This window comes from Neopsephotus bourkii, unplaced genomic scaffold, assembly GCF_033783945.1.
Source record: "Neopsephotus bourkii isolate Nb327-2 ecotype Australia unplaced genomic scaffold, CSIRO-AGI_Nbou_v1 NB_1814, whole genome shotgun sequence".
NCBI lineage: Eukaryota > Metazoa > Chordata > Aves > Psittaciformes > Psittacidae > Neopsephotus > Neopsephotus bourkii.
This window is the reverse complement of record NW_026902287.1, coordinates 150,002-177,680: the sequence shown is the minus strand read 5'-3', so window position 1 is coordinate 177,680 and position 27,679 is coordinate 150,002. Positions and strand designations below refer to the sequence as shown.

The following is a 27,679-nucleotide window of genomic DNA, read 5'->3' as shown; positions in this document are numbered from 1 at the left end:
AAACTCCCAAGAGGGATATAAACTACAAAACAAACAAACAAAGAAAAATTATAGTACATTCATAATCTCATTAATGACCATGAATGTTGATGTTGTGACAACTATTATTAGTAGTTTATTTATTTATTTATGAATTCTTATTTTTCACTGAACCTCAACTGTTTCTAGTAGAGGTTCTTCTGGATTAATGGCTGAAACCTCAACATGAGGAAGAACTTATTTACACTGAGGGTGGCAGAGCACTGGAACAGGCTCCCCAGGGGGGTTGCAGAGTTTCCTTCTCTGGAGTTATCCAAAACACACTTAGACACATTCCTGTGTAACCTGCTGTAGGTGGCCCTGCTTGTCAGGAGGGTTAGACTAGATAATCTCCAAAGGTCCCTTCCAAACCTAATGATTGATTCTGTGATTCTGTGAATCTGTGCTGGTCAAGCACAGTTCAGGTACTCCAAATGTAGAATACGTATCTTTTATTCTTGATATTTTGACTTCCCTTCAAGAGTGTATTTGGAAAAGCTTTTTGCAACAGCGTGCTGGCTGGGTCTCCAAGACTGTTTGAACCTGTCATCTGAACTGTATGCTAAGTGGATGGACAACCCTGAGTACAAGTAAGAATGATGATGTGCTCTTAAGAGGTATGCATGTGTAAGTGAGGTGGGAAGTTAAAGGGCTCTTACACAGAGGAAGCAGAAAGAGAAATGCTCCTGTACACTGCTTTTCTTTCTTGACAGGACAGAATTTATGCCTAGCTGTGCCCCCATGGCTCCTCCTCTTCCCCAGATCTAAACTTTATGATGATTTTATAATTTATTGCTTTTTCATAGACTTTACAGGCTGGAGGATACCGCTTTTTTTACATGAAGACCAAAATCTGTTTAGCCACATAATAGGTGATCAGATTATGTCCATTATCACATATTGTCCAGTCCCTTTGCTGCAGTACAGCCTTAGGTGTACCATATACCAACTCAGTTTCTAAGCTTCTTTTAGAAATACTGAGTGAAGTGATGTCTGTATGATACAGGCATCTACCCATGGTGAGCCCATCAAATTTCTTTGCATGTTTTGTGCTTGCATAAAGAGGTGCTGGGAACAGCTGTTAGTTCTTAGGCTGATACTGGAGCCTGGTGGTCAGGTTTCTGGTCTGTGAGGACAGAGCCTGAGCTCTACCAGGTATGAGCACTACATTGTTAAAGAAAAATTACGATGTATTGAAATTCTTATTCTGTTTTCCTCCCCCTTTCTTTTGATTTTTTTTTCTATGCAATAGTCAAATTGTATTGGCACTGGTAAGTGAATATACAGTTTATTATTACTTTTATTTGTTGTAATAAGTATTTAGTTGATACTTGTATATCTGTTGATATATGTAGTTAGCTAAGTAGAATGAACTTGTACATTTATGTTCGTGGTTTTTTAAATAGTTTCGTCGTGATCGTCCTCGTAAAAAAAACAAAGTTTATTTTGCAGTTAAGCTGAAAAGTTCAAATAGCCTAAAGACACGCTGTTATGTTCCAGAGAGAATATTATTACTATCCAGTACTAAAAGCGATAACGCTATCCTGAATTCTCAGGCTGTTCTCAAAACAGACACTGATCTTCCCCTATTAATAATATTTGAAATGCTTTTTTCCTGGAGGAATACTACATACGTTATCTGAGTTGAAGAGCTGAAAAGTCTGTGAAATATATCAGCTGAGCTGGTTTTAAATTACACAGAGAAGATTAATTTCACTGTCCTGGCACTGAGAGAATTTCAAAGGGACTTTACAGCCTCACACTTCACATAGCTGTAAGTCAGGAAGAAAATACAGCTATGAATTTTATTAAGTGTAAAAAAAAAGACCGTGTTTTAAAGGAAGAAAACATAGGAGATAGGACACTTCTTATGTTTCAAATGACAGATCATAGTTCCTGTTCACTTCAAGAGGAAACTTTTCATATGCTGGATAGAAAAGGAATAGGGCACAGTAAACTTTATAAATACATGCTCTTACATTCTCCTTTCTGAGAGGAAAATTCATTACAGCACTCTATAGCTGTTTTGCCACATGTGGAACCCAGCAGGATTCTCATGTCTGTGGAAGGATATAATCGTAAAATCACAGAACGGTTTGGCTTGGAAAGGACCTTAAGATCATCTAGTTCCAACCCCCTGCCGTGGGCAGGGGCATCTCACACTAAACCATGTACCCAAGGCTCTGTCCAGCCTGGCCTTGAACACTGCCAGGGATGGAGCATTTACCACTTCTTTGGGCAACCCATTCCAGTGCCTCACCACGCTCACAGTGAAGAACTTCTTTATATTCAATCTGAACTTCCCCTGTTTAGTTTGAACCCATTACATCTTGTCCTGTTGCTGCACTTCCTAATGAAGAGTCCCTTTCCAGCATCCTTGTAGGCCCCCTTCAGATACTGGAAGGCTGCTATGAGTTCTCCACACAGCCTTTTCTCCTCCAGGCTGAACAGCCCCAACTTTCTCAGCCTGTCTTCATACAGGAGGTGCTCCAGCCCCTGATCATCCTTGTGGCCCTCCTCTGGACTTGCTCCAACAATTCCATGTCCTAAACAATTCCATGTCCTTCTTATGTTGAGGACACTAGAACTGCACACATACAATGCTTCTCCCTTTCAGATAAGGTGACCAACTTCCAGCTGAACATTTCCAAATAGTTCCTGGTAGAACTTAACTGGACTTGATACAGTGCATTTTTATCTGTTCCACAGAAATAACAAGCCAAGAGCTGTGATTCCCAGCCAGTTTTTCAGTTTTACTCTTTTTTGCTTATAGGAATGAAGTGAAGCCAGCTAAATTAATGTATTCTCTGTGAAGCTGTTTCTGGCTTTTCTTTTGAAAGAAGGAAATTATTCTATTGAGGGAGAATGTTGCTGTATATTTTAGTTATTTACCAAAGGTAACCGTATGCTGCCATTGTCCTCAAAACTTAAGAAATCACCACATCACTTCTGCATTAGCTGTAGGAAAATTATGTAAAATAATCTACCTTTCTTCCCAGCATCCTTTTGTATCTTCCCCAAGACCCAGAAATAAGAGAATCCTGACAAGCCATCAATATCAAACCACACAACTCCTCCCAGGAAAAATATCAAGATTAATAATCTCCACCCCTCATCCAGTATAACCTGAAGCTCCAAAGTCCCTCTGGCCCACAGTGGACTTCCTCTGGGAGCTATACAAGATAAACCACCACAGGTGTTACCATCCAGTAGGCCATTGTCCCATAGTAAGGTTCCTGTACAGCCTGCCTTGAATGCTGAACATCAGAGCTGCAGCCAAATGGTACAGAGAGCCTATATGCTCTTCACCCACAAGAGGTTCACACTCAGCAACCAGTATGTTCATGAAACAATTGGAACAGCTGCAGTAGCAAAATAAATAGCTGTATCTTAGCCAAAACAGTTTTACCCTGTATTACCCTACAGTGGCCTCTTTCTGCAGCATTACGAAATGATTATTGAACAAATTACTAGACCTTTTACTCAAATAAGATCTCTCATAAAAGGATTTCTCATGGGACTATTCTTTACCTTGACATAATCTCTTAATATTGGTAACCATCATTCTTGGTGACAAATGTCTTATGACCCAGCACATATCCAGGTAAATTATTCACCCACAAAAGGAAAACCAAAACCCCTGCATTTTGCATTTTCAGTTCTTAACATCTGCCATGCAAAACACCTGATTCTCTCCCTCCTTTCCAGTAGTTCTTTCCAGAGGTTATAACTTACATGTCTCTACCTTTGCTTTGAAGACTGCTGTGCTATAGACTTCTCTCTGAATATTATTTTTTCTCTTTCTGCTGGTATCATTCCCATTCTCTCTAGCATAGTCTACTGAAGTTCAAAGGATTTTTTCTCAAATTACATTTACACTTGAATGTGCTGCTTCCAGTTTTGGGCCTGAAGAATAGCTTTTGTGTCCAGAAACTTATCTTTTTTTTCCCAAGGCTCTCTTCTGACCTAATGGAAGATAGTTTTTACACCTCTTACTTACAATCTTGGGTTTAAGTAACGCTAACCAGATTAACAGCATGCCATCGGGAAGTTAAATGTTTCATTTGTAGCAATGGGACTCATTCTCCTACAGACATCTGCACAGTAGAATACATTGCTATCATTGGAAAGCACTGACAGTGTCTTAGTATGAGAGATACATCATTGCCACAAGAGAAGTCTTCCACTCAAGCCTTTGCACGTGGAGTATTATACTGATCATGTTCACATTTAGATTCTGTTATGAAAATGGGCATGTTGAGGACTCTCCTTTGGTGTGGGAGAAGTAGGAGGCTGCATGTTGCTTGGAGAAATGTCCTTTATGTTTCTGTTTGTGCTGCACATTGTTCTTCCTTCTGGATGCATTCAATGGAGAAGCTTTGAAAAGGCTTGTCTGGGGTGATGCTATGTGCAGCCATACACTCTAATGATGTGATCCACGTCCTAGACTGTAATGTGAAAAAGTGGCATTGACACTGTACATACACAAAATAGCTTGGTCCAACTGTTCTAAAAAACATTTTTGGTTTGCCTTTAAACTGCATGCTTTTAAAACATTTAAATAATTTATAAAGCAATCAAATTTCCTGGCTTTATTTAGATTGTTATTTTATATCTCCTTTCTTGTGCAACTTTTAGCTGTAAGTATTTTTTTTTTCATTTAATGGGTTAATTGTTGGTTTTGACTTTACAGCAATAGAGTACCTCTTAATCATATTTTGCTTTGCAGAATCCCCTTTTTAATTAGAAGAACAGTCTGCTGCTATGGTGTTGCAGTGGGAAGTGATAAAGAATGGAATTTTGCATGGGAAATGTATAACCGTACTGGCTCCACAAAGGAAGATAAAGATATCCTGCTGTCTGCCATGAGCTGTGCCAAAGAGTCATGGTTACTTTACAGGTGACATTGATCAAAGTATATCTTTGTCTATATAGAACACAGGGTTGTCTGGTGGAGGGGTTGTCTATCTGTAACACAGATAAGAAAAGAACATGTATCCTGACAGACCCTCCTTTTACTGATAAGTGAAGAGTCAGTGGGTAAGAACAGGAGATTTCAGTGATGTAAGGACAAAACCCAATCTGAGTACACATTTCAGACTGACACCAACTTTGGTGTAACCTTCCACATCATGGTATTTGCTGAAGCAGGATTTTTCCTGAACTGAGTATTTCCAGATCATCACTGTTAAACAACAAGTGATAGGTACAATTATTACCTTCTTTTCTAACAGATACTTGCAATATGGACTCAGTGATACACTATTTTCTGCCAATTACACTTCAGTCATCATCTTATATGCAGTGACTAAGGATATTGGGCACCGTATAGCCTGGGAATTTGTTACAGAAAATTGGCCGCTTTTAAATGAAAGGTAGGGTAAGCAACCAGCTCTGGGTTGACTTTATTTCTGTGGCTCCTTCACTTCTTCCTCCATCTCTATGTTTGAGCTGTAAAATCCAGGTGCAGATTTTTGTTCCAGAGATGGCTTTTTGTAATAGTTGATGCAATTCCTTAAGTATGCAGAGGAGGGTTTTCAGAGAATTCAACTCTGATAAGGGCTTAATGTCAGAGAGGACACAGTGCTTAAAAAAACAGCCTGTCCATGACAGTTCTAGTGCTTTTAAATGTTAAATTTCCTGGAAAATCTGACTTTAGAAATGGGTTTATCCACTAGCATTTCACAAGCATGTGTGTAAAATGCTGGAGTAAGATTGTAACCTCTTCAAAGAAAGTATGGACAGATGGGGGATTGGAGCTTACAGGTTTGCAAGCACTACAAAGACCAGCTATAGTTAATATTCACTGACTTAAGTCCTAATCCATCTGCAGCCCCCCTGAACTAATGCAGGTAAACTGCAGGTGAACTTGGGCTACTTGTCTCAAGCAAAGCAAGTATTTTCATATCTGTTCAAAAACTCCCTCTCTCCTTGGCAATGGTGAAAAGCAGCTGGGCTCCGACAGTACTTTCTTGCTGTCTTCAGTGGCAGAGGAGTCCATCAGCAGTTCTTAGTGGCAGTGTAACCAAGAATCTAGGAGCATCCAAATGCATATCTTTATTACTAACACTAGAAAAGGCACGCTGTAGCAGATTTGTGTCACACCAGTTTGTTCCCTTACAGAGTTTTTCTGTGTTCTATACTGATGAGAAATTTGCTGGGAAACTGACCCATTATTTTCAAACTAAAAGAACAGTGTGGGTGTTAATTTATACATTATCTTCAAGATACCAACAGAAACGCCAAGTTAGAATCATACTGGTTAGCTTTTCTAGCTCAGTTTGGCTGTATGGGCTCACAAAGACTATTGATTTTAAGCAAAGAATTCACTTCACCAAAGTAGGAATACCAGATCTTCCTGTGAAATAGAAATGAAGTGTAATTAATGTGTTTCATCCTGCTTTAATGTCTAAATTGAGTGTTAATGTCTTTAAAGGGGGAAAAAAGAGCACACAGTTGCAAACTTCAGCTAAGTTGATATTTCGAGCATGGTAAATAATAACTAAATAGTGAGAATATTTTCAAATGAGATAAAATTTGTTATGTTTGCTAACATGCTGTTTGAAGGACCTTCATCTAAATGTTACAGGTACGGGAAGGAATTATTACATGATGTATTAAAAGTCATGGGAAGATTTGTCAATACAGATGTACAGATCCAAGAGGTAAATCAGAGGAGTTGGTTTTAACTTTATTCCCAATTTGTAAGTACAGGTTTTTAAATTTCTTGGTTTTTAAAGAAATAACAGAATATATTGTACAATGTTGCTGTGTTGAGACATAGAGAAAAATTATACTTCTTCATTTGAGAAATAAGCATGTGAACATGCACCCACAGCCCTGCAGTCTGTGTGTGCAGTTGGTTGTTAAGCATGGCATGAAGGTCAGCTTTTGTAAAGTGGTAAGACATTGTCCTGCTCTGCGTGGCTACAGTGTAAGAGGTTGCCTGCCTGTGTGCTGAATTGGTGGCCTACACATGTGATACAGTTCTTTCCTTTTCACTGTGTGGCAGCCCAGGTAAGCCCATGAACAGTATTTTCTAATTGGTTTGCTGTACATCTGGAAAAAGGGAATGGGCTTTGGGAAACTGCTGAAGAGTGGAAATCTATGTGAGGTGGCTCTCGGCTGTCTTATTTTGTTCCCTACAATAATCCACATTACTGCCTGTGACAAATCACCACCGTTCATCTCATACTCTTTTCTTGCTTTTTTGCCTCCAGTCCAAGTCTTCTCAGATTTTTTCCCAAAATATTATTTTCTTTCCTCAACAACTCTTGTGCTGTCTGCATGTGATCCATGTTTCTGTGCCAGCCCCGTACAGCTGGTATCTGTCATTGCAAGAAAAGTTTTGCTTTCCTTTTTTTGCTGTTGAGTGATGCGTGCATGTACCAAGTAACTGAGAAGGGATGCTAATGAGAGCAGTTCTGAGAGTTAGCTCCCAAAGTCAAAGAAATAGCTCTTCAACATTCATGAACTGTAAATTGTTGTTGTTTTTTTTCTTCTTTATGGACAAGATAACTCCCTGGGATGGCAAAAGCAATAGCCCAGTGCCAGCCTTTATATTAACCTTCAGATCTGGAACTGAGACCCAATAAATATTATCAAAAGCTGTCTTATTTTCCTCTTTAAAATCTGCCTGTAGAGATCACATTTGCCAGGATCGTGTACCATAAGTTGGGCTGCTGGCATATCAGGTTGATGGTTATTGTGCTGATATCAATATAATTTCTCTTATTGTTTGTTTCCCACTCCCCCCCTACATTTCTTTGCTATTCTTCAGGCCTCTTGTCATCTGCTCATTAGACTGATAGGAAAGATTTCTTGTTCTGTGATTGCAGAAAAGGCAGCACAAGAGGATTCTGTTATCCAACTAGTCCTAGACCCTGTGTGTTGCCATCACTACTAGTTAAGTTGGCTGCATTTTAAAGGATTTGCAAATCAGTAAGATCACCCCATTCCCTCTTTAGTCTCTCCCTCTTCTGTGCACTTCTGTCTAACTCACCTGTCAGGTTCACAGTTGCTTGCTGCATGTGAAGTTACAGGAAGCAAACTCATGTGTTTATTTCTTCAGTTGCAGGTTTTTTATAATGCTACACTGGAAGAGGATGAGAGAGTGGCTACTACTCTACTACTGGAGCTCACAAAAATTGAAAATATGGAAAGGAGAAAACTGCTGATCAAAGTTGCCAAATGGTTACAGGAAAATCTGGATGATTGATGTGGAGAACAATTTTCAGTATATTTTACAGAGTGATTCACTAGAATTTTGGTATTCATTTTAAAATGTAATTAAAGATAAAGCACGTTTTTGTGAGTCCTGTGGTTTTCTTCCCAACTGGAAAGTAAGGCTAAAATAATTCACAAAGTAAATATTCAGCAAAATAAATGAGAGGTGTATTTTCATATTGTGACTAAATTAATTTCCTACTGGATGAGTTGTTAGTAAGGATGTATTGCTAATAATCTAACATACAGATTCAGTCCTAAATCCTTTGCCTTTTGTATAACAAAATGAAAAGTGTGGTACAAATTTGTGGCAAAAATGCATGAGGAAGCTGGAAAAGTTTTACTGTTTTGCTTATGATTTGTACTGTGATCTTGGGCGAGTCATTTAATCTGTCTCTCTCCACTTCTGTGTTTGTAAATTGCTAAGAGGACAATAATTCAGAACAGTGCCATGAAGCATAAGTTTGAGAATGGTTCCAGAGCTGCAGGGATGAAAGGACTAAAGAAACCTCAAATTTTAATGGTAACAAATGAATGCCTTCTCTTTCAAACTGTATTTTTCCTTAGCAGATCTGTACTTACTGTGTACATTTATAATGTATTGTTTACATTCACATTTGTCTTTGATTAGGAATGTGCTTTTGAAGAGATCCTACCAGTTGTCTCTGCTTAGCATGCTTCAACCCCCAGGACAGTCTTGGAGTGGGCTGAACTGTATTCTTTTTAGATGAAATTTATCTAAGAGATTATGAACTCCTGGTGTGCAACTGAGAGACACCACCATTTAGTGGTCATTTTGTCTGTGGCACTAGAATGCTACTAGTTTAAACTAAGCCCTCTGGAACATCACCAAGTTCCTACTGCACTAAGCTGCTCTCTGATGTAAACACAGGGTTAATCATCTTGCTTACGCAGCAGTTTGCAGATGACAGACAGAATTCAGTCTATCAATATCAGCAAAACCATAGAAGCTTGTGGTTGAAGAAGTATGGGATCCTTAGTCCATGCAATTTATTTATTTGTGGAGTAACAGTATGATGACAAAATTACTGTCCTGGTGCTCAGGTTAACATAGAAAACTAAGTTATATGGAATGCAGGAAACCCAAGAAGTTAAAAGTACCACACTGTGAGGAGACACGGAATAAAAAGCAGCCTTGTTAATAAAAAGAATTTTTCACTGGCAGCCTCTAAATACATTTAAGGAAAACATTGCCATATTGGCTGCAATGAATCTCCTCTGCTCCCAAATGGCTGCAAAGAAAAATGGTAACTGTTTTGAGACTCTCAGAGGCTCCCTTTATGGGAATTACCAACTGGTGCAGCCAGGTTTGTGATGGAATCATTTGACCTTTTTAGCATTTGATCCAGTTACGGGTAGTACCAAAGAAAATTGTATGCATTCTTGACAGTCCTTGTCAAGCCAATTCAGAAAGCAGAGGAATTCCTTGGGGCTATGATGAATTAGGGAGGTTTTGCTTCAGCATTTCCTGACTTAACACCAGTTAATCACTGACTCCGCATGTCTCATCAGATGGGCTAAGCATAGCTCAAGAAAGTAATTATTATGGGACTTATGGACTAAACTTCCCATAACATTTTACTCCTAAGCTCAATAGGTCCAAACCATTTCTTTCTAACCATGAGTAACGACCCTTCCTTTCCAATTACTCTTCCTTATTTTTTAAAATACTTTTCTTCTTTCTACTGAAAGAAAACTCTTTAATTACAAATGCCAAGTAAATAACCAGTAAAGCGATTTTAAATAAGAAATTGTTTTCAAATAGTGGTTCCTAACTAATGTATGCATCTTGGCTGACATTCTGTATTGCAGAATAGTAGCGCAGTTTTTGTGGCAGAGGCAAATGGTGAAGGTGATTGCTACGTAAGCTGCCTGAGTAGGAGCAGATCTGAATCAATCTTGCTTCTAGAGTCCACACATTCTCACTTGGTGGCATGTGATACTGGCAGCTATTCAGTGGCAGTTCTTGCTGCTGTTGAGTGCAAGTTGAATACAGAGGTCTGGAGAGTGACACATGGGAGGTGCACCAAGGCAAGGAGACAGGCATAAGAGGAATCCAGGGCAAGCTGGGAAAGCTGTTTTATTGCAAGTGGAGTTGGGGTAAAAGAAAGTTTATAAAAAATGAGTATGAGGACATGGATGGACTCTAGGAAATAAGCTTTTACAGTATTTACACAGACTGTGAAGCTGCTATGGGGCATGTAATTGTGATGACAATTTCCAGTGAGAGAAAGTGTGCATTTAGTAGTATCTATAATTGGGAAAAGTATCTATGATGGGGAAAGACCAGCTGTTTTACTTGAGTCCTGTTCTCTGCCTTGACAGTGTGGAAATCCAAAAGTTACACTTGTTTTGCCTTTACAGCATGCATGCATGACAGGGCAGGGGACTCTGGAGCTAGCAGGGATGGGGAAGATACCGTGCAGTGGAAGGAGTGGGGGAGCATTAGGACCACGGGGAAAGGTGGAGTGGTTACTCATCAGTGGAAGGAAATGGTTTGCACCTACTGGGTTTAAGGGTAAAACCTTGTTACAGGAAGTTTAGTCCAGAATAGCTGGGAAGGGAGGATGAAAATAGCTGAGACGACCAGGGGTACAAAGAAGAGACAGGGTAAGAACAAATGAGCGAATTTGGGAACAGGATGAGCAAATGACAGAAGCTGCAGGAGCAAGAGAGATGAGAATAGTGTAAAAAGTTCAGTCTCCTCTGAAGTGTATTGCTTGCCTTACGTTCTTTCCCCAGAGAAACTCAATCTGAGTTATTTTGAAGGATTATGTTGTTATTTTTTTGGCTCCTGTATTGTTCATCTAGAACAGGGTTATTTCCTCAGAGTGTTCCTGGCCCAGCAATAGCCCACACTGCCTAAACCCTGACAGTGTTGGTCAATGCAGCCTGGCAGTCTCTGCTGCACTCACCATCACCAGCTGCCCCACAGCACACAGCTTCCAGATTCCCTCCAAATGCCACAGCTAGCCTTAAGAAATCCCATGTCCTCCTGCTGCCATGCACTGCCCATGCAGTTTCTCTGTGAGCCAGGCTGTTCCCAGGTAGGAAGAGAGACTTCAGCAGTGTTTAAGTCAAGATCCAAGAGCACCAGCAAACTGCTCCTCTGAACCTCACAGTGAAGCTGCCCCGCCACCCCACTCTTTTCTCTCTGGCACCACAAGGAGCCTCCCAGACAGGTTAGGAGAAAGCAGCTGGTTGTGGGGCCTGGGTAGTCAAGGTGCAAGCCCCATGCCACCTGGCACACATGGATGAGGCAGGTAGAGCTGCCTGCTCCTTTCAGTGTTGTTTCAAGTGCCAGAAGGGTGAGTATGGGGTAGGGAAAAGGGAACGGAGTCTAAAGTGCCATAAATGAAAAAAAGATGTGGCCTCAATGCATTCCTGTTGTGCAGTGATTAAGAGAGGACAAAAAGAGCTGTTGTATGTGGATCCCCTAGCGCAGAGGTTCAGGAGTGTGATGGCTGGACCCAACTCTTTGACCAGATCAGTGGTAGTGTGGTGCAGGTCCCAAAGGCAGGAAGGGCTAGCACACAACCAGGCCATGAATTTCTCTCACTCCGATCTGTTCTCTGAAAACCCACACAGGAACAGGGTGACATGGTGAACACTGGTGCATACGACCTTGCAAACTGAACACTGACCATGTGATTCATACAAATGAAAGCAGGTGGTTCTTTCGAGACTCATTTGTCAAGGAACAAGGGAAGTTGTGAGTACAAGGAGTGCTGTGCATATCTTTCCCATTGCACGGAATTTGGCTGGGAGCCGGCTGGCTCACTTTATTCCGTAAGTATTATAGCCCAAGTGAGCTTTCTTTGAGCACTCCCTGCTAAGCAGCTTACTAAGTGGTGGTGATCTCCCCTTGAGCGGGGACACCTCTCAAGGTTACTCCCTGACGCCTGCCAACTGTATCTTCGTGAGTGATCAATTTTGTGTTTAACTTTGTATTATAGTGCATAACTCTTTCGTGATTATCATTCTTTGTGATGCGATGTTCTCTGGGGCAGGCACCTAAGCAGTGATGGTGGGCTGACCTTAACTGACTGCAGGAGGCCCATCCTGGTGCCTTCCCACTCAACAAAACGTGGGGAGAAAATTACTTCTGTGTTGAGTTAAAGCCAGGGAGATTACTTACCAGTTAACATCGTGGGCAAAAAAAATTTCCTTGGGGAAATTACTTTGATTTATTGCCAATCAGAGTAAACTTACGTAGCAAGAAACACAGCCAAAAAATAAACCACCACCTTCCCACCACCCTCGTGTTTTCCTAGGCTCATCTTCACTCCCAACTCCACCTCCTCCCCATGAGCAGCCCAGGGGGGAGGAGTAATGTGGGCTGAGGTCAGGCCGGGGCCACTCAGGAGCCATGGCAGTTGGGGTCATCCAGCCGCTCTCCTCCCGCTCGTTCCCTCCTCGTGTTCCTCCTCACCGCATGGCGGGGTGCCTCCCATAAACTGTAGTTCCCTCAGGGCACATGCACCTGCTCCACCACCGTCCTCTCCAGGGCCTGCAGGGGTTTGCCTGCCCCGGGGCCTGCAGCAGCTCCTTGCGCGCCTGCCTCGCTGCCCCTGCGCTCGCACTGCTGTTTGTAGCTCTTGTGTTTCTTCCCCTAGCCCCTCTGCTCGCCGGCATTTTAGTCCTCTGCTAGCTGGCGCTTCCAGGGCGCCGCCAGCCTGGCCGAGAGGCTCGGTGTGTCCCACAGCTGATTGAAGCATTGCGACTAGCACGGGCCTCTGGGCTCCTCACAGCTCCGCAGCCGCCACGGGCAGAGCGCAGAGATTGAGGAAGGGCAGTTGTTACACCCCACATTACCAGCAAGAGCAGAGAGGGAGCAGGCGGAGCCCTCGACACCTTGGTGCTGAGGGGCGGAAACACGGACAGGCGCGAAACCGCCACGGGGGTCGCAGCAGAGGAGAGGGAGTACCCTGCTGAGGGAGTTCCACTTGAAGCCGGCCGCGGTGACGACAGCAGAGCTAGGTAACAGAGCGGTGGACAGGTGAAAGCGACTCTTTTTTCTGTCTTTTGCCTGTGTGGAAGACTCGTCGCTAAATAAGCCATGAGGTAGTCTGTGAGCAGCTGAGGCGCCGGGCTGGGTGACTAGGAGGATTGATAGTCTTCTCTGGAGAAAGGTGTTTTGTTCTCCCCGTGTGTCTCACCCAAACGTTTCACAGTCTCTTCCCTTGGCATCTCTGCCAGTATAATTACCCGAATTAGCCCCCCACTTTCCATAATGCTCCCTGTCAGTTCCCCCCCCCCCCCCCGCGTTGCTGATTTGAAAATCCACAAAAGAAAAATCCAGAGGCAGAAACACCCCATAAACCTGGCAGTTTAGAAAAAAAACGGGCGTGGGGAGGAGGAGGAAAAGGGGAAAATGAATTGTCTATAAGAGGAACACCTCTAAGACATTACTCTGTGTTAACGTTTAACAAAGGGCTCCAGGGAGCAATTTCCCAGTGGGATAAGAACATTACATGTTAGGTTTTAATACTTGATAATGCATTTTTTTCCCTCTTCAAGCTGCCCTGTTTGTGCTGGCTGCAGGCTGCTACTGAGTGCACTGCACGGCAGAGAGCACTGGGGTGTGTATAAGGAGCAAGCAGCTTGACATTGGATGATGGCCAGGAAGTTTAGAAGAAATCTTTCCCACAATTTATCTGTTTTTCTCCCCGCAAACCCCTTAGGTACAATTGTATCACATATCTGGAGGTGTATTTGCAGTCACATGCTCACGGTGGGGAAGTCTTGTTCCTGAAGGAACCATTTAGGAGTTGAACCAACAGAATCAATCTCTCTAAATGTCACCTAAGATTTTAATCTTACTTGACATCCTCACTTATTCATAGCCTAACATCCACTCACTAAAAACTATTCTGAGGAGATTTTTCAGTTTTCTTTGATATGCAGTTTGTAGGGTGTAGAGTTTTGCTTGTGGCTTGCTGTTGTATGAGCACCTTGGAGACTGATTATTTTCTTTTCCCCCTTGAGACATTTGTGTTTGATTGTCACAAGAAGAGATACAGTTTGTGACACAAAATGAGTTATATGTAGCAGCATTTAAATCACCAGCTAAGGTCTGCTGCTGGAATGTTACATTGGCTTTTGGTTTTAAAAGTGTTTTGAGGGAAAGAAAATAATATGGTAAATAGTAAGTTTACTTGCCCTAAGACTGGTCATGCTCGACAATGGATGGATGTTAGACATGTTAGACTATTTGTCTAAGCACAGCAAGAGATTTTATAAGACTTGACAGGTTTGGATGTGTCCTGGGTTCAGTTTTAGCAGTTATTTTTCTTCCTAGAAGCTGGTGCAGGGCTGTGTTTTGGCTTTAGTCTGAAAACAATGCTGATAACACACCAGTGTTTTAGTTATTGCTGAGCAGCTCTTACTGTGGTCAAGGACTTTTCATTCTCTCATGCTCTGCCAGTGAGGAGGGCCTCAAGAAGGCGGGAGGGAACAGGGACAAGACACCTGACCCCAAACTAGCCAAAGGGGTATTCCATACCACATCACGTCATACCCAGTATATAAACTGGGGAGAATCACCCGGAAGGCCCAGATCGCTGCTTGGGTCAGGCTTGCATCGGTTTGCGAATGGTGAGCAATTACATTGTGCGTCACTTGTCTTTCTTCTTTTTTTTTTTTTTCCTTCCTTTTTCCCTATTTAATTTTATATTCTCTCACCTTGTTATTTCCCTTATTAGTAGTAGTAGTAGCAGTAGTTTTGTATTATACTTTAGTTATTGGACTGTTCTTTTCTCAACCATTTACATTCTTTCAATCCTCCTCCCCATCCCACACGGAGCAACAAGGTGAGGGGGGGGAAGGAGGAGGGTGAGCAAATGAATGTGTGGTGATGAGTTACCAGCTTGGCTTAAAACAACAGGACGTTTATTAAGATTTAGCTGTGTTCTAAAGAGCAATAAAAGCCGTGATTGCAGCATGCTGGAAACTGGCATCTAGAGGTATCAGGAGGGGCCTGAGTTGTCCGCACTAGTGCAACAATCCTGAAAGATAGTAAGCTGAATGGTGAGGTTACATTGTCACTTTAGCTAGGAGATAGTTTGAGATGCTGAACAGTATCCAAAATATTTGTTTGATGTCTTAAAATATTCCTTCACTACATCCGTACTATTAAAAACAATTCAATTTTTGTACAATGCAGTAGTTATGACAGGGTTTTTTTTGTTTACTTACCTTCAAGAAAAAGAAAGTTCTAAGAAGTACATTTGCTCTGTGAACGTACCACAGGTGCAAGTAAAGTAATAAATGAGGACTCTCACCCCAGTTTATATAATTTCTGTTTCCAGTCTTTGTACTGTTTTAAAGCCATAATTAATGAGGCAGAAAGTGTGAGGTCCTTTAAGATAGTTACCTGGCACTGTCTCCAGCCTCCTTCTCTGGGGAGCACTATTTTGATTATTTGTCTTCTGTTTCAGTTGCTTGAGGGCTGATGTCATACTTTACTACTAGAGGAACCGTGCAGCAATAAACCTACCCTGTGCCAGCCCCTTCCTCTGGCAAGTACAATTTAAAATTCCAGAGAACCTCCTTTCTCTCTTGCTGTCTGCTCTGAACTGAACATAAGCCCTTCAGAACTGCAGGTTTTCAGGAGGTAAGTTTGGCATATCACTTCTTCCTATTGCATGACAACCAGAAGATGCACATAATTTTATAACTGCATTAGATTTCAAGGCAAAGAATCCCTCACTTCCATATATGGCAGAAAAGTTCTGGGTTTGTGAGGAAAAACTCATGAGGATTTGTTTTATTTTACTGGGAGAGGGCAGGGTTTGTTCCTCCAGACTCCTGTCACAGAATGGGCCATTGCTCTGTCATCATGTTTATCAGTTTTCTGTGAAAGAATCTGAGTTACAAGGGATGAGACCTATTTCTTCATCTTGTCTGTCTCCATCTGTCTTCAAGGCCATCTTTTACCACACATGGCACATTTAGGGCTATGAGAGAAGGCATGGACTAGTTGGTAAGTGGCCTTTCCACATCTTTACAGCTCAGGCCATACTTCATCTTGAGAAAGATTAATTTATTCTCACTCTTAATTTGGCTGGCACCAGATGTCCTATAGAGATTTCAAGATGCATGCTAGAATGGGTCACAAGCCTGACTGCTGGTTTTTGAGCATACTGACATCTCTGCAGAACGAGGCTATGAGCAAGATGGGACTGTTGCAATGGGTCAGTCTAATCTGTGTGGGCATAGGGGGATTAGAGCTGTAGGGACAGCATCTTGTTTTGCCCTGGTGAAGGTGCTTAACATACTTACAGATCTCAGCCAGAAAGTTTCCAATGGGATGAACAAGTACAACTTTAAAACAATGTGCATTCACTCTGGCAAGCTCTGCAGAGGTACTAGCTTTAGGCTGCTGAGATCAAGCAGCCAGAAGTATCTGGAATGCTGGTCAATGCTGGTCACCATTCACACCACTTGAAATATTCAGCAGTGCAATCTGCAAGGATCACAATAGGAATATTAAGTTCTTGAAAGAGCAGATAGAGTAAAATATTCCTCTTATGAAATTCATAAACAAATGCTGTTCCTTCCACATCCCAGCATCTTCTAAAACTGTTCTCTGAGCAGAAACATCTGTCCCTTGGAAAAGACCAAGTCTCTTTTAATATAATACAGGCTCTGATTCTCTTCTACCCTTAATATGCTTTTAGCCTTGCCAGCTGTGCCAGTGATCTGTGCCAAAATCGCAAGTTCTCAGCCATATACTATGGCCATGGTGGGATGTTGAAATGTGGATTATCACCTCCAGGAAGTATGTGCTGTATTCAGAAGGTGTGGGAGAATACAGGGTTTCATGAAGGAACAGTGCAATTGATGGTTGTTTATAGAGTTGAAATTTTTATGGAAGAGACTATGCATCAATGCATTGCTCCAGAATTATCACTATGGCCAGACAAAAATGGTAGATGGAAAATCTCTGCTTTATGGCCAAGAATACTTTCCTTTGGATAACTAGGTTTTGCAGATGTGAGAGTGGATGTGTAAGTCTCGAAGTCTCCCTTGTTCTCTTATTCCCCTTCAGAACATGCTGTGGAAGATAATCAGTCCTGTGAGTCTCACCAGTTTCTGAATGTTGCACAGTCTCCTAGTCACACTCTGACTCATTTTTGAGTATCTTTCCTGGATATTAAAATTTAACACTTTATCTTTACAATACAGATGGAATCAGAAATGTGCCGAATTTTCTGTGTGGGGCATTTCCACTGAGGTGCAAGGGCATTTGAAACATATTTGGAACAAGATGCGTATTCCTTTTCTGACAGTATTTAAAAAGTGGCTTTCTGATTTTTGTGCATTTGGCTGCAGATAATTGGTAGTTATCTGGACCTAGTTGCCAAAGGAGTCAAATACTTACACCACCAGAGGACACATGGAAATTCTGCATGCTTACACTGTTAGCTCCTGATGGCTGTTCTGCTCCTGAACCCTGTACACTGTAATAAAACAAGCATGGATGGTGGTCATGCATACTCACATACTCATGAAATGCTTTAACAATGCTGGATGTATGGTTTGAACATAACAGGAGATGTAGGAAGCAAATCCTTATCACGACTTCAACTTGAGTGGAAATGAAGAGCAATACTCCCCTTCTCTGGAGCAGTGGCCTTCATTCTTGTTTTATTTGTGGACCGCAAGCAAATTTCCAGTGGGAAAGCAAGGCTCCTCCATACAGCAAATACTAATTGCATGGTAATAGCTTTCCTTTTATAATGCTTTTATAGAAAGATGCTCAAGTCCCAGCACTAAACTGTTAACAGTCTTCAGTCATTCTTGAAGTCACTGGAGAAAGGGAAACCCTGTCTGAAACAGGCTGAAGGTGGTTTTTCTCACCTCTCAAAAAAAGTATCCCCTCCTGTTACTACAAGATCTCATTGCTGTTCCCGCTTTGACTGGCACCCTGCAGGGAGAGGCTGCAACAGAAGGAATTAAAGGCCTGGACTCCTCTCCTGCTTCTCCTCTTCTGCTGGTCCTTTGGCAGCGGTGAAATGAAGATTGTCTCTGGGGCAGTGTTTGGGTAACAATCCTAAAGTGCAGGGTAACCTGGCAGAGACAACTGCACTACCTTTGAGAGGCAATGGGACTGACTGGGCAGCACCTGGGAAAGGGTTGAGTGAACTCCAAAAAAGCTTAAATATTTCTGGTGGTGGCTGCGGTAAAAGTCTGAGGCACTGGCAATGCATATATTGCATAAAAAGTTTTAACTAAGTAGGTTCACAAGATGGGTTATAAGTAGGTAAATCCATCCTGAACAGTTTCCACCCCTGATCTGTGTGGCTGCTGAGAGGTCGTGGATGGCCTTTGTAGGACAGACTTGCAGAACTCAGTCTTCCCCGGGTGCTTTGTTAATAGAGTGATTCACTTTTTTCTATTAATCCTGGAATTTACACATTCTACTTATACACAAAATGTTTCAGGACTGAGGTGTAAAAACCAAGAAATTTACTTTTAGCCCATTGGTTGAAATCCTCAGAGAGAAAATTGTGAATATGTGGGGAATAGCCTCGTTGGCAGGGACACAACTCTGACACGCTTTGGGTGTCTATAAATAATGTAAGAGAATATGGCCAGACCCCTCCTGCTTCCCCCAGCGCCGCCGCGGCCGCCCTTTTTCGAAGGCTTGCAAAAAGAACGACAGCTGGTACAACAGTGTCACCTGCTGGTAAGCGAAATGATTGCTCCTGCGTGCTGTTTCCATTTCCACCACCCGTCCCCGGTTGCTCTTACGTGTTCTGTGAGAATACCGTTTCTCACCTTTACCGTTTCTCACCTTTCTCACCTTTACGGTAAAACTGGCAATGAGATGAAGCAGTGTCAGCTACAGAATCACAGGTGACAGCATTTCTTTCAGTTTTTGTGTTATTTAAACACCAGGGATTTTCCGAGGTTTGCTTAACCAATTGTAGAGTGGCTTTGGTGATACAGCTTTTGTTATGTTAGTTACATTATTTTAGTACAGTTTAATCGAGGCTGATACTGAGCAGCATTTGTTCTGCATTTGCTGTGGGTTAAGAATACATAACGCCTAGTATGGATATCACCTGCTTACCTTAAAACTTTCACTTAAAATTCTGTGGATCTCACACTCCTGTATATGTCCTAACACATGTATGTATGTGTTTCACAAGGGTGGCCAAAAATGAGTGATCTCACAGAAGAAAACTACAAGAAAAGCAATTCTGCCCAGGAAACATCTGCAGAAGGAAATGTCTCTCCTGAGAAGGATGCTTCAGTAACACAAAAACAACTGGTATGACTTTGTCAGTACCATTTTATTATCAAGATACTTATTGCCTTCAATTTCTTAGGTAATTACAGAAATAAAAAGCTAGAGTCAATAGGGAAGTATCATTAATAACAACAGTGAAATGAGTCAAGTTTGCAGTGCAGTGATTTAGAGGGCTAAGAACACTTCTGAGTTCAGTGATATGGTAAGTGGGGAAATAAGAGAGAACTCCTTAAGGAAGGACTATCTCCATAGTTTATTATATGTTTCAACTTAAAATTGCATAATTTACGATTCTGAACAATGATGAAGCTGAAGCATATCTTCTGCACTGAAGATCTCCCCATACTCAAAGGCAAAAGAAATGTCTGAATAGTGTAGGTGCATGAGATTGCTCTACAGGTTTTCAGGAAGATGCAACTGAAGACGTATGGCATCAACTACATTGTAAACAAGTACACTCAAGTGACTTCAAGTGAGTATTTCTAAATCACTGTATCAGCAGATTGGACTGAACTTTTTCCCCATGAGAAGCAATAACGGGGATCACTTGTTTGTGAAAAATCACTGTGGACCATGAAAGTGATGACACCCTCTAGGGAAGCTGAGGGGTGGCAAGTCAGCTGCATTTACCAAAGAGGAGAAAAGATAAATCTGCATGTATGTTTGTGCCATTGCATAATGAATTACAAGTGCATGTTTGATGTCCACAGTCACTGTCCAAAGAGAAATTGTTTGACACAAGGCCCATGTTTCTTTGCATTGACTTTAGACATGACTGTCAACATACACTGGCTGTGTGGAATGGCAATACATAGAGCTGATGTTCTAACTTCCAGAACTATTCAGCAGTTTTATCTATTTACAAATATGAATTCCATAAAATAGGAAAGAAAATTCACAAAATCTCTGTTCAGTTTAGCTTCCTTATTTTTGTCTGTGTTTTTTCATACTTCTCACTTGTGCAAATGCTCCCTTCATGCAGTAGTTGCTCTGCCAGTCATTTCTATGGCCCCCAGACTGTTTGGACAAAGATGACTTCTAGGCATCTGAGAGAACAGTTAAGATACAGCAAATCCAGTTGTTATGCTTATAATCACAAATACTTGTCTTTACATTATGGATAAAGTTGAAGAAAAAAATACATGATACTGTCTCCCACAAGATCACCTTCAAACTTCATGCCACTGTACTAGTCACATGTATGCAGAGTCATGGTTTTTCCTCTCCTGTCAGGATATACAGCTGGGCAAAGGAATACTCAATTAACAGACAAGAAAGCATTTTATACAATATGATCTTAATTTAGGTGGAGTTCTTCACTTTCCTACCTGTGCAGGTTTGAGTTATCAAGAATATGAATTTTAATGTAATTTGAAAGCCAGGAGGTCATTTGGCAGCTTATAAATATCTGTTGCACTAATTATAATTTTTCTCTTGTTTATTTCTATCAGCAACTTGACAAACAATTAAAATCCTTAGCCTTTCAAAATCCAGGACCTCAGGTAGCTGACTTCAATCCTGAAATTAGAGAGCAGAAAAAGAAAGCGTGCATGTCACAGATGAAACAAGATTTTTTTAAGAAGAAGAAGTAAGATGTGCTAATTTATTACATATTTTACTTTAAAAAAATGGCTGGTATGCTCTTTACCGAATATAAATTGAACTAATAAAAGCTTTAATATTTTGCAGCAAAATTTCTTATTACACATTAGGAAAACAAGCTTTCTGTGTGACTTGAGAGAGTTTTGATTTACTTCCTTAGCATACTTTCATTTTTAATAACAGTAACTGTTGCAATTAGGATGTAATCCTGGTATTTCATTATGCTGTGAGGTTGTTAAAGAGAAAATATTTGTTCCTGGACAGATGTTTTCCATATTTTTTGGTTTAGTCTTCATACATGTTGAAGCATTCTGTGAGAATCACTTTTTCTTCTCTTTTGCAGACCTGCAAAGAAGTATGACAGACATGGCAGGCTGCTTTGTAATAACGTCGATTTGTGTGATTGCCTGGAAGAGACCTGCATGGGTTGCTTCTATCCTTGCCCCAAATGCAATTCAAAAAAATGTGGAGCAGAATGTCGCTGCAATAGAAAATGGTATTATGAGAAAACTGAAACTGAAGATGGGAAGGTGATCAGTGTATTTCCATTTCTTGACTCTGTTTGACTTTGTTCTTACAGTTTTTGTGCGTGAGCAAATTTCTTCTTCTTCACATGTTATTAAAGCAAATCTTGGCTTTATGAATTGTCTCTGGTGAAGTGTCTGTCATGCTTCTTTATTGCTGCCTGCCTAGCAGACATTAATCTTTTCCATTACATTAAAGTATCTGTTTCATTTTTCCTCATCCTTGTGTGCTTTACTGAGATACCTACTTTTGATTTTCTAAAGCTGAAGGTGTCTGGACTGCTGTGGGAAGACAATTTTCTGACCCTGGGAAGCTGAACCACATTACCTGTAATAATTTCTTTATTCTTGCTGATGTATCTTGCTCATTTACGCAGATGTGTGACAGCTCTTTTGTGAATGCTTGTGCAGGTGTCTTTTCCTTCTTCTGCATTCATGTCTTGTATAACATGAGGCAGGATTCATTTGAGATAACATTTCTTTGAAACTAGGTCACCACTTTCCATGTCCCTCCATAAGTCAAGCAGAGGGGAACAGAAACAATTCTGCAATTCTTTCTTGCCTGCTTAGCCTGCAAGACTGAAACCAACATATTCAGTCGGAATTTTTTATTTGTTTTTACAGCATATGAAACACTCAACCTTGATCAGTCATTAGTTATACAGCTAGAGGTAAACAGATTGGTAAATTATGCTTTTGGACAGAAAAGTCTCTTCATTTCCAGGAGTTTCCTCTTCATGGAAAGCATGACAGATTTCAAATACTGTAACTTGCAACCAGCCCTCTATCAGGTAGGCCTTTTTATTCATGATGGGCATGCAGGAACTTTCTGAGGAGTGAGGGATCTCTGGATCATGAAGGGGGGAAGGCTGCAAATTGCTGCAGGCAAACTCCAGGAGTGTGCTGCTAGTGGAGGAATCATTCTCTGGGCCTGGGAACTTTGCTTGTTTTTGAGGAGACTCTCCTGACTTTGAATGTGGGACCATTTTTCTCCCCTACAAGTGGCCACTCTCTGCAGGCAAAGACCTCCTCTCCAATGTGGAGATACCTCCCTGTAGAATAAACTTCCTGGAACAGATCCCAATAATGTCTTAACACCACAGCCTCCTTCAGACTTGATACCTCAGAAAGATTTGTTGCTCCTCTCAGTTAGTGACACCTTAGTACTTAAGCTTGTAACATAAAAACACCCAGTACCAAAAAAAATTCATAGGAATATTTGCTATGGTGGTTAAAACACTCTATGTGTGGCAGTCAGGTCTGGTGTTGTTCTCTCATACACCCCATTGATCCCAAAGTATCCTTTGACTTGTACTGGGAGTCCAAATAGTCCATATAATCTCTGACCTCTATTTCTTTGTAGATGGAAATCCTTCCAGTGTAGTCAGGGACTGACTTCTTGTTCCAGGTGTGTCAGACTCACTCTGGACTTGATTAAATAAGCAGCTCTTCAAGAAGACAATTGTTGATTTACATGGACAGGAAGATGGAAGCCTTCCTTTGAAATAATCTCAAGATCTGAATTGGTCAGGTTTGAATTAGATTCACTTTCTTTCCACTTAAAGGCAAAACCCAATTAGTTTCCCAAGTGGATTCCTGTGGTAAAGCTACATGTTCAATTTTTTGAGTAATGTGATTAAACCCAGATTGTCCAATTGTTGAATTCATTGGTGCTACTCTGTGATTTTTAACATGGACTGTGCCTCTGTCACAATCACAGCTAAATGCAAAGTGTAAGAGAACTCCATCATCACAAACACAGTGCAGCCTTGAAAATAATAGCACAAAACCTGAAAAAAACCACCAGATTAGGATGCTTGTACATTGGGGGTGGGGGGGCTGGGGTGATGTAAGGGGAGAAGGTGGGAAAGGAAGAGAAAAAAAGAGAAAGACCGGTGTCATACATATGTTTATACTGACTGAGAAATTTAGAGGTAGATACATGTACATAAAAATAACAGTGCCCATATCTGATAGTTTTTGTTAGGTAGTTACATAATGCCACACTGCATGACATTGTGGTTTTAAATAAAATCCCTTACCAGAAAAAGCAGAGAACATTTCTTAGCCTCTTATGAAATTCACCACTCTCCAGATGACACTAGATCATCTTTTTACCTCATGTCAGTCTAAACAGAGTATGCTTTTCCCTATGGAATAAATTTGCTTTAGAAACCTGCTGTTTAAAATATGGGGAAGCAAATGAGTGAACTGTTCTGTAAGGTCTGTTGGTCCTTCTTTTCTTCCTCCCCTTTCTGCCCCCCATCCTGAATTATGCCGGTTAAACAGTTTGTGACACTGTGAATCAATTTTGCCTGTCTTTTCCTTGTCCCATGTGGCTGCTTTGCTCACAGCTACCAGTGCTCCCTCTGTAGCTTAAGGACAGATGAAAGCACTGGTACATATTAAACTGCAGCCTACTTAAGGTACCATCTTTTAGTTATCTTGCCTAAAAATTGATTAATTTGAACTCATTGTGCCTTCCACTGTATTTTCCTTCCTCACAATACATACCTATCTGGAAGGAGATACTCATCCTCTGCTTTCCAAGATGTTAGTACTACAAATAAACTGGTCTCATGGAAATGATGAATGTGTTCCCATACGATTTTTTGCGTACGAAAGATGGTTCTTTCTCTACTAACCTCCTGTGTGCCTGGGCATTGTCTTACTTGGATTCTCTTGATGTCACTGTGCATCTCCTGCTATTTACAAACTTGAAAACTCCAAAATCAAAGTAAGAGCTGTGCACAGCATCTTGCTTGCCTACAGTGTGCTTCATTAGAGTTAAAGCCAGAAAACTGCTCACTAAAGACCCTTGTTATTTAACAATATGTCTATACTTCTTGATATCAGAAGTTGTCACAGCTCTGCAGAAAAAAACACAGCAGCTGTCCTAGCATACTGCATCGGGTATTTACAGCTGTTCCTAGAACAACATGCAATTTAAAGGAAATACCAATAAAATTATTATCATGTGGCTCAAAAGAGGCTACAATGAAAGTGAAGGCCATTAAATATTACGACTTTAAAGATACAAAGATGTGCTAAAGATAACAGGATCCTGTCCAGTTGAGTTTTTAATGTTCATTATTTAGACTATTCACTTTTAATATTCATTTAACAAAGTAAAAGCATGAAAAATCCATTTTAAAAATAGGTCCACATGATTATAAAACTAGAGAACTGGCAGCAAACCTGAGTCGCGCATCCAATACCTGTATCAGCTGCGACTTTTTAAAGTAAGCAAGCAATTAGCTAGACTTCCAGACGCCCTTGCTCATTCTGACTGTGCAAATTTTATAAAACCCTGCTCTCGAGGGAGGTTTCTTAGAACAAGAAGTTACGCTATTGCAACATGGAGTAAAACACTCGTTTTTCTTTTCTAGCCAAATAAATGTCTTCCTAAAATATTGTCTTTTCATGTTTTGTAAGAGTAGAAAAACAGATGAAGCACTCAAATGTAATTATATTTCACCACAGAAAAATAGCTTGAAAAATGCATCAGCTTTTCGTACAGTGGCTGTGGGTCCAACTTCTGGTAAGAGCTATGGTACAAATGTTGTTAAAAGTCTCAGCCAGGAATTCTCTGCTTCCAAGTCCTGTTGGAATACGGCCAGGTTTGTCACTCTTATTCCCTTACTCTTAAGGCTGAGTTTATTAAAAATACACTGCCTTTTCAAATGTCCCGGCTGAAATCCTGGTGCTATTGAAATTAATGACTAAGTCCCCCTCACTTCAATAAGGGTGACATTTTAGTATAGATGTCTGTAAAACATTTCCTTACAGTACCGTATTTCCAGCAAGTTTACACCTGTCTCTTCAGCTGTCATAATTGAGTACCATTCACCTAACCCTTCTTAGGTATCTTATAAACCTTTATAGCCACATTCAGAGGGCTTTTGCAGATTTTACATATTTTTAGTTGGCTTCCTAGGAAAATAAGGTTTACACAGGCATGCTGCCTGTTCCCATTTGCTTGTCCCATTGGCTTTTAGCTCATTTTTTAAATTTCAGCCAAAGCTGTTGGAAACCAGAGGTCTCACAGGCATGACATTCACTCAAGGAGTCGAAATACCCAACCCAGCACAGCTTCCCTGCGAACTCCAATGTTGATGCCTTTCTGTCCATGCATCTCACCAGCCAGCACACACTTGGCGCAGCGTTCTCGGTCCTGTGCATGGGGTGGGCCAATGTTTGGGGACAGGTTATTTAGGGAGGACGGGAAAGCCGCCAGCCACTGTTAGTTCCATGGCTTCTGGAACTATTTGTGTAAAGCTGGAGGTGTGACAACTTCAAGCTCGTGGCGTACTAACAAGTTCCCTGGCCCGTGGTTTGGAGCCTGGCTGCGCGGTACGACAGGGTAACAAAAAGGCTCTGCGGGGTCTGGAGGGGCTGCGAACTTCCGCACAACCCACACCAGAGCAAAATGAGCACTGAGGAGACATAAGAGAGCGGGAAACACCGCGGGAAGCGGCTTCCGCCAGGCGCCAGCCCGTCTTTAAATCCTTTAAACCCGAGAACTTCAGCCACAGCCTCTCCAGCGGGTGCTGCAAACCCGCGACGGAGACGCTGTCAGTCTGCCTCTCACAGCGCCCCGAGGCCACGGCGGCTCTGATCTCCCTTGGGCCGCCTGAGATGGCTCGCTGCCCAGCGTGACCGCGCTGCGCCGATGCGCGGAGTGGCGGCGGCACTTGGCCCCGCCGGGCTGCCGTTGTGGGGCGGGGTTGTAGCTGCAGCTATGGCGGCGCCCATCGTTCAGGAGACTGACAGGTAAATGCTGCTTCGGCTGCGGTGCCGCTGCCACCGCGGTGGGTTAAGGCGGGTGAGTCGGGGGCAGGGCTTCGCCATGGTGCCGGGGCGCGGCGGGCCCTGGCCCCTCTGATTGCCTCCTCTCCTGCCGCGCAGCATCCGCAGGGCTGTGTCGCTGCTCAGTGCCATGGACTCGGGCCGGTTTCCGCTGCTCCTTTCCCGCCTGCTGCAGAAGCTGCACCTGAAGGTAGGTAGGTGGGTGAGTGGGAGGGCGGGGGAAGCAGGCGGAGAGGGGGCTCGGCGTGGTGCGCGGAGACTCCGCCGGGCCCTGCCGAGCGAAGCGGCAGGGCCGGGTCAGCGGTACCGGTATTCCAGGAGAGGAACAGCTTGACCTGGCGATCCCTGGTGCTGCCGCGTCCCGCGCGGCGAGGGGCGGGAACGGAGCAGGGCCGAGTCCGTTCTCTGTGCAAGTGCTGCGGAGACCTCTTTCCGGGACAGGTACGACCCGCTGTTTTCATAAGGGTCAATTATTTCCATTTATATATAGATACATATTAATCGTAGTTTCATTCATCATTAATTGTTAAGAACTGTTTCAGGAGAATGAAATAACGGGTAATGCATGGCAGAAGGTGAATAGTGTGGAAGCCAGCTGTGCCTGTTAAAACCTGGCCCCATCACCTCCATGTGCAGGCGTGTCTGAGAATGCTCTCGGAGGAGATGCTAGGTCATTGGATTTTTGCACAAACTCCACTTGACCTTGCAAGGAAAACACTAAATGCGAAAACAAAGCAGTCTTTCAGTACCTAATGGGGCTGACGAGAAAGTTGTAGAGGGATTTTTTACAGGGACATGTAGTGACAGGACAAGGGGGAATGGGTTTAAACTGAAAGAGGATATTAGGAAGACATTCTTCCGTGTGAGGGTTGCTGAGGCCCTGGCATAGGCTGCCCGGAGAAGCTGCAGCTGCCCCATCCCTGGCAGTGTTCAAGGCCAGTTTGGATGGGACTTTGAGCAACCTGCTGTAGTGGAAGGTGTCCCTTCCCATGGCAGGGGTTTGGAACTGCATGAGCTTTAAGGCCCCTACTAACCGAAATTGTTCTATGATTCCTATATTTATTTTTTGGTTTTCACTTTTGTATGTTCATCACCCAAAGCCATCTGTGGAATGCAGGTTAAAATAAAGTCCATAACTTCTAGTGAATATTTTTCTCATCTTTACAGAAGCTTGTGTTTGTTTTTATTTTGATTTTTCGGCTGCAGAATAAATGACAAA

The 27,679-nt window shown here is 42.1% G+C and overlaps 3 protein-coding genes across 3 annotated transcripts in view; all 3 read left to right on the top strand.

Moving 5' to 3' along the window:
• LVRN (laeverin) overlaps positions 1–8,332 on the top strand; it is a 34,669-nt gene extending 26,337 nt beyond the window's left edge. Inside the window, exons 16-20 of the mRNA XM_061342683.1 lie at positions 501–608; positions 4,748–4,918; positions 5,253–5,393; positions 6,608–6,683; positions 8,090–8,332. Coding sequence (XP_061198667.1) covers positions 501–608; positions 4,748–4,918; positions 5,253–5,393; positions 6,608–6,683; positions 8,090–8,236 — 643 coding nt within the window. The 3' untranslated portion in view covers positions 8,237–8,332. The remainder of the gene's footprint in view (positions 1–500; positions 609–4,747; positions 4,919–5,252; positions 5,394–6,607; positions 6,684–8,089) is intronic.
• Positions 8,333–14,727: 6,395 nt separating this feature from the next.
• On the top strand, positions 14,728–21,693 carry ARL14EPL (ADP ribosylation factor like GTPase 14 effector protein like). Its single transcript, XM_061342727.1, has 5 exons — positions 14,728–14,836; positions 15,714–15,880; positions 19,425–19,546; positions 20,977–21,113; positions 21,471–21,693. The coding sequence occupies exons 3-5, from the start codon at positions 19,436–19,438 to the stop codon at positions 21,691–21,693; spliced, it is 471 nt and encodes a 156-aa protein (XP_061198711.1). The 5' UTR covers positions 14,728–14,836; positions 15,714–15,880; positions 19,425–19,435.
• A 4,680-nt stretch (positions 21,694–26,373) lies between these two features.
• Positions 26,374–27,679, top strand: part of COMMD10 (COMM domain containing 10) — a 118,984-nt gene continuing 117,678 nt past the window's right edge. The window contains exons 1-2 of the mRNA XM_061342680.1: positions 26,374–26,424; positions 26,560–26,650. Coding sequence (XP_061198664.1) covers positions 26,393–26,424; positions 26,560–26,650 — 123 coding nt within the window. The 5' untranslated portion in view covers positions 26,374–26,392. The remainder of the gene's footprint in view (positions 26,425–26,559; positions 26,651–27,679) is intronic.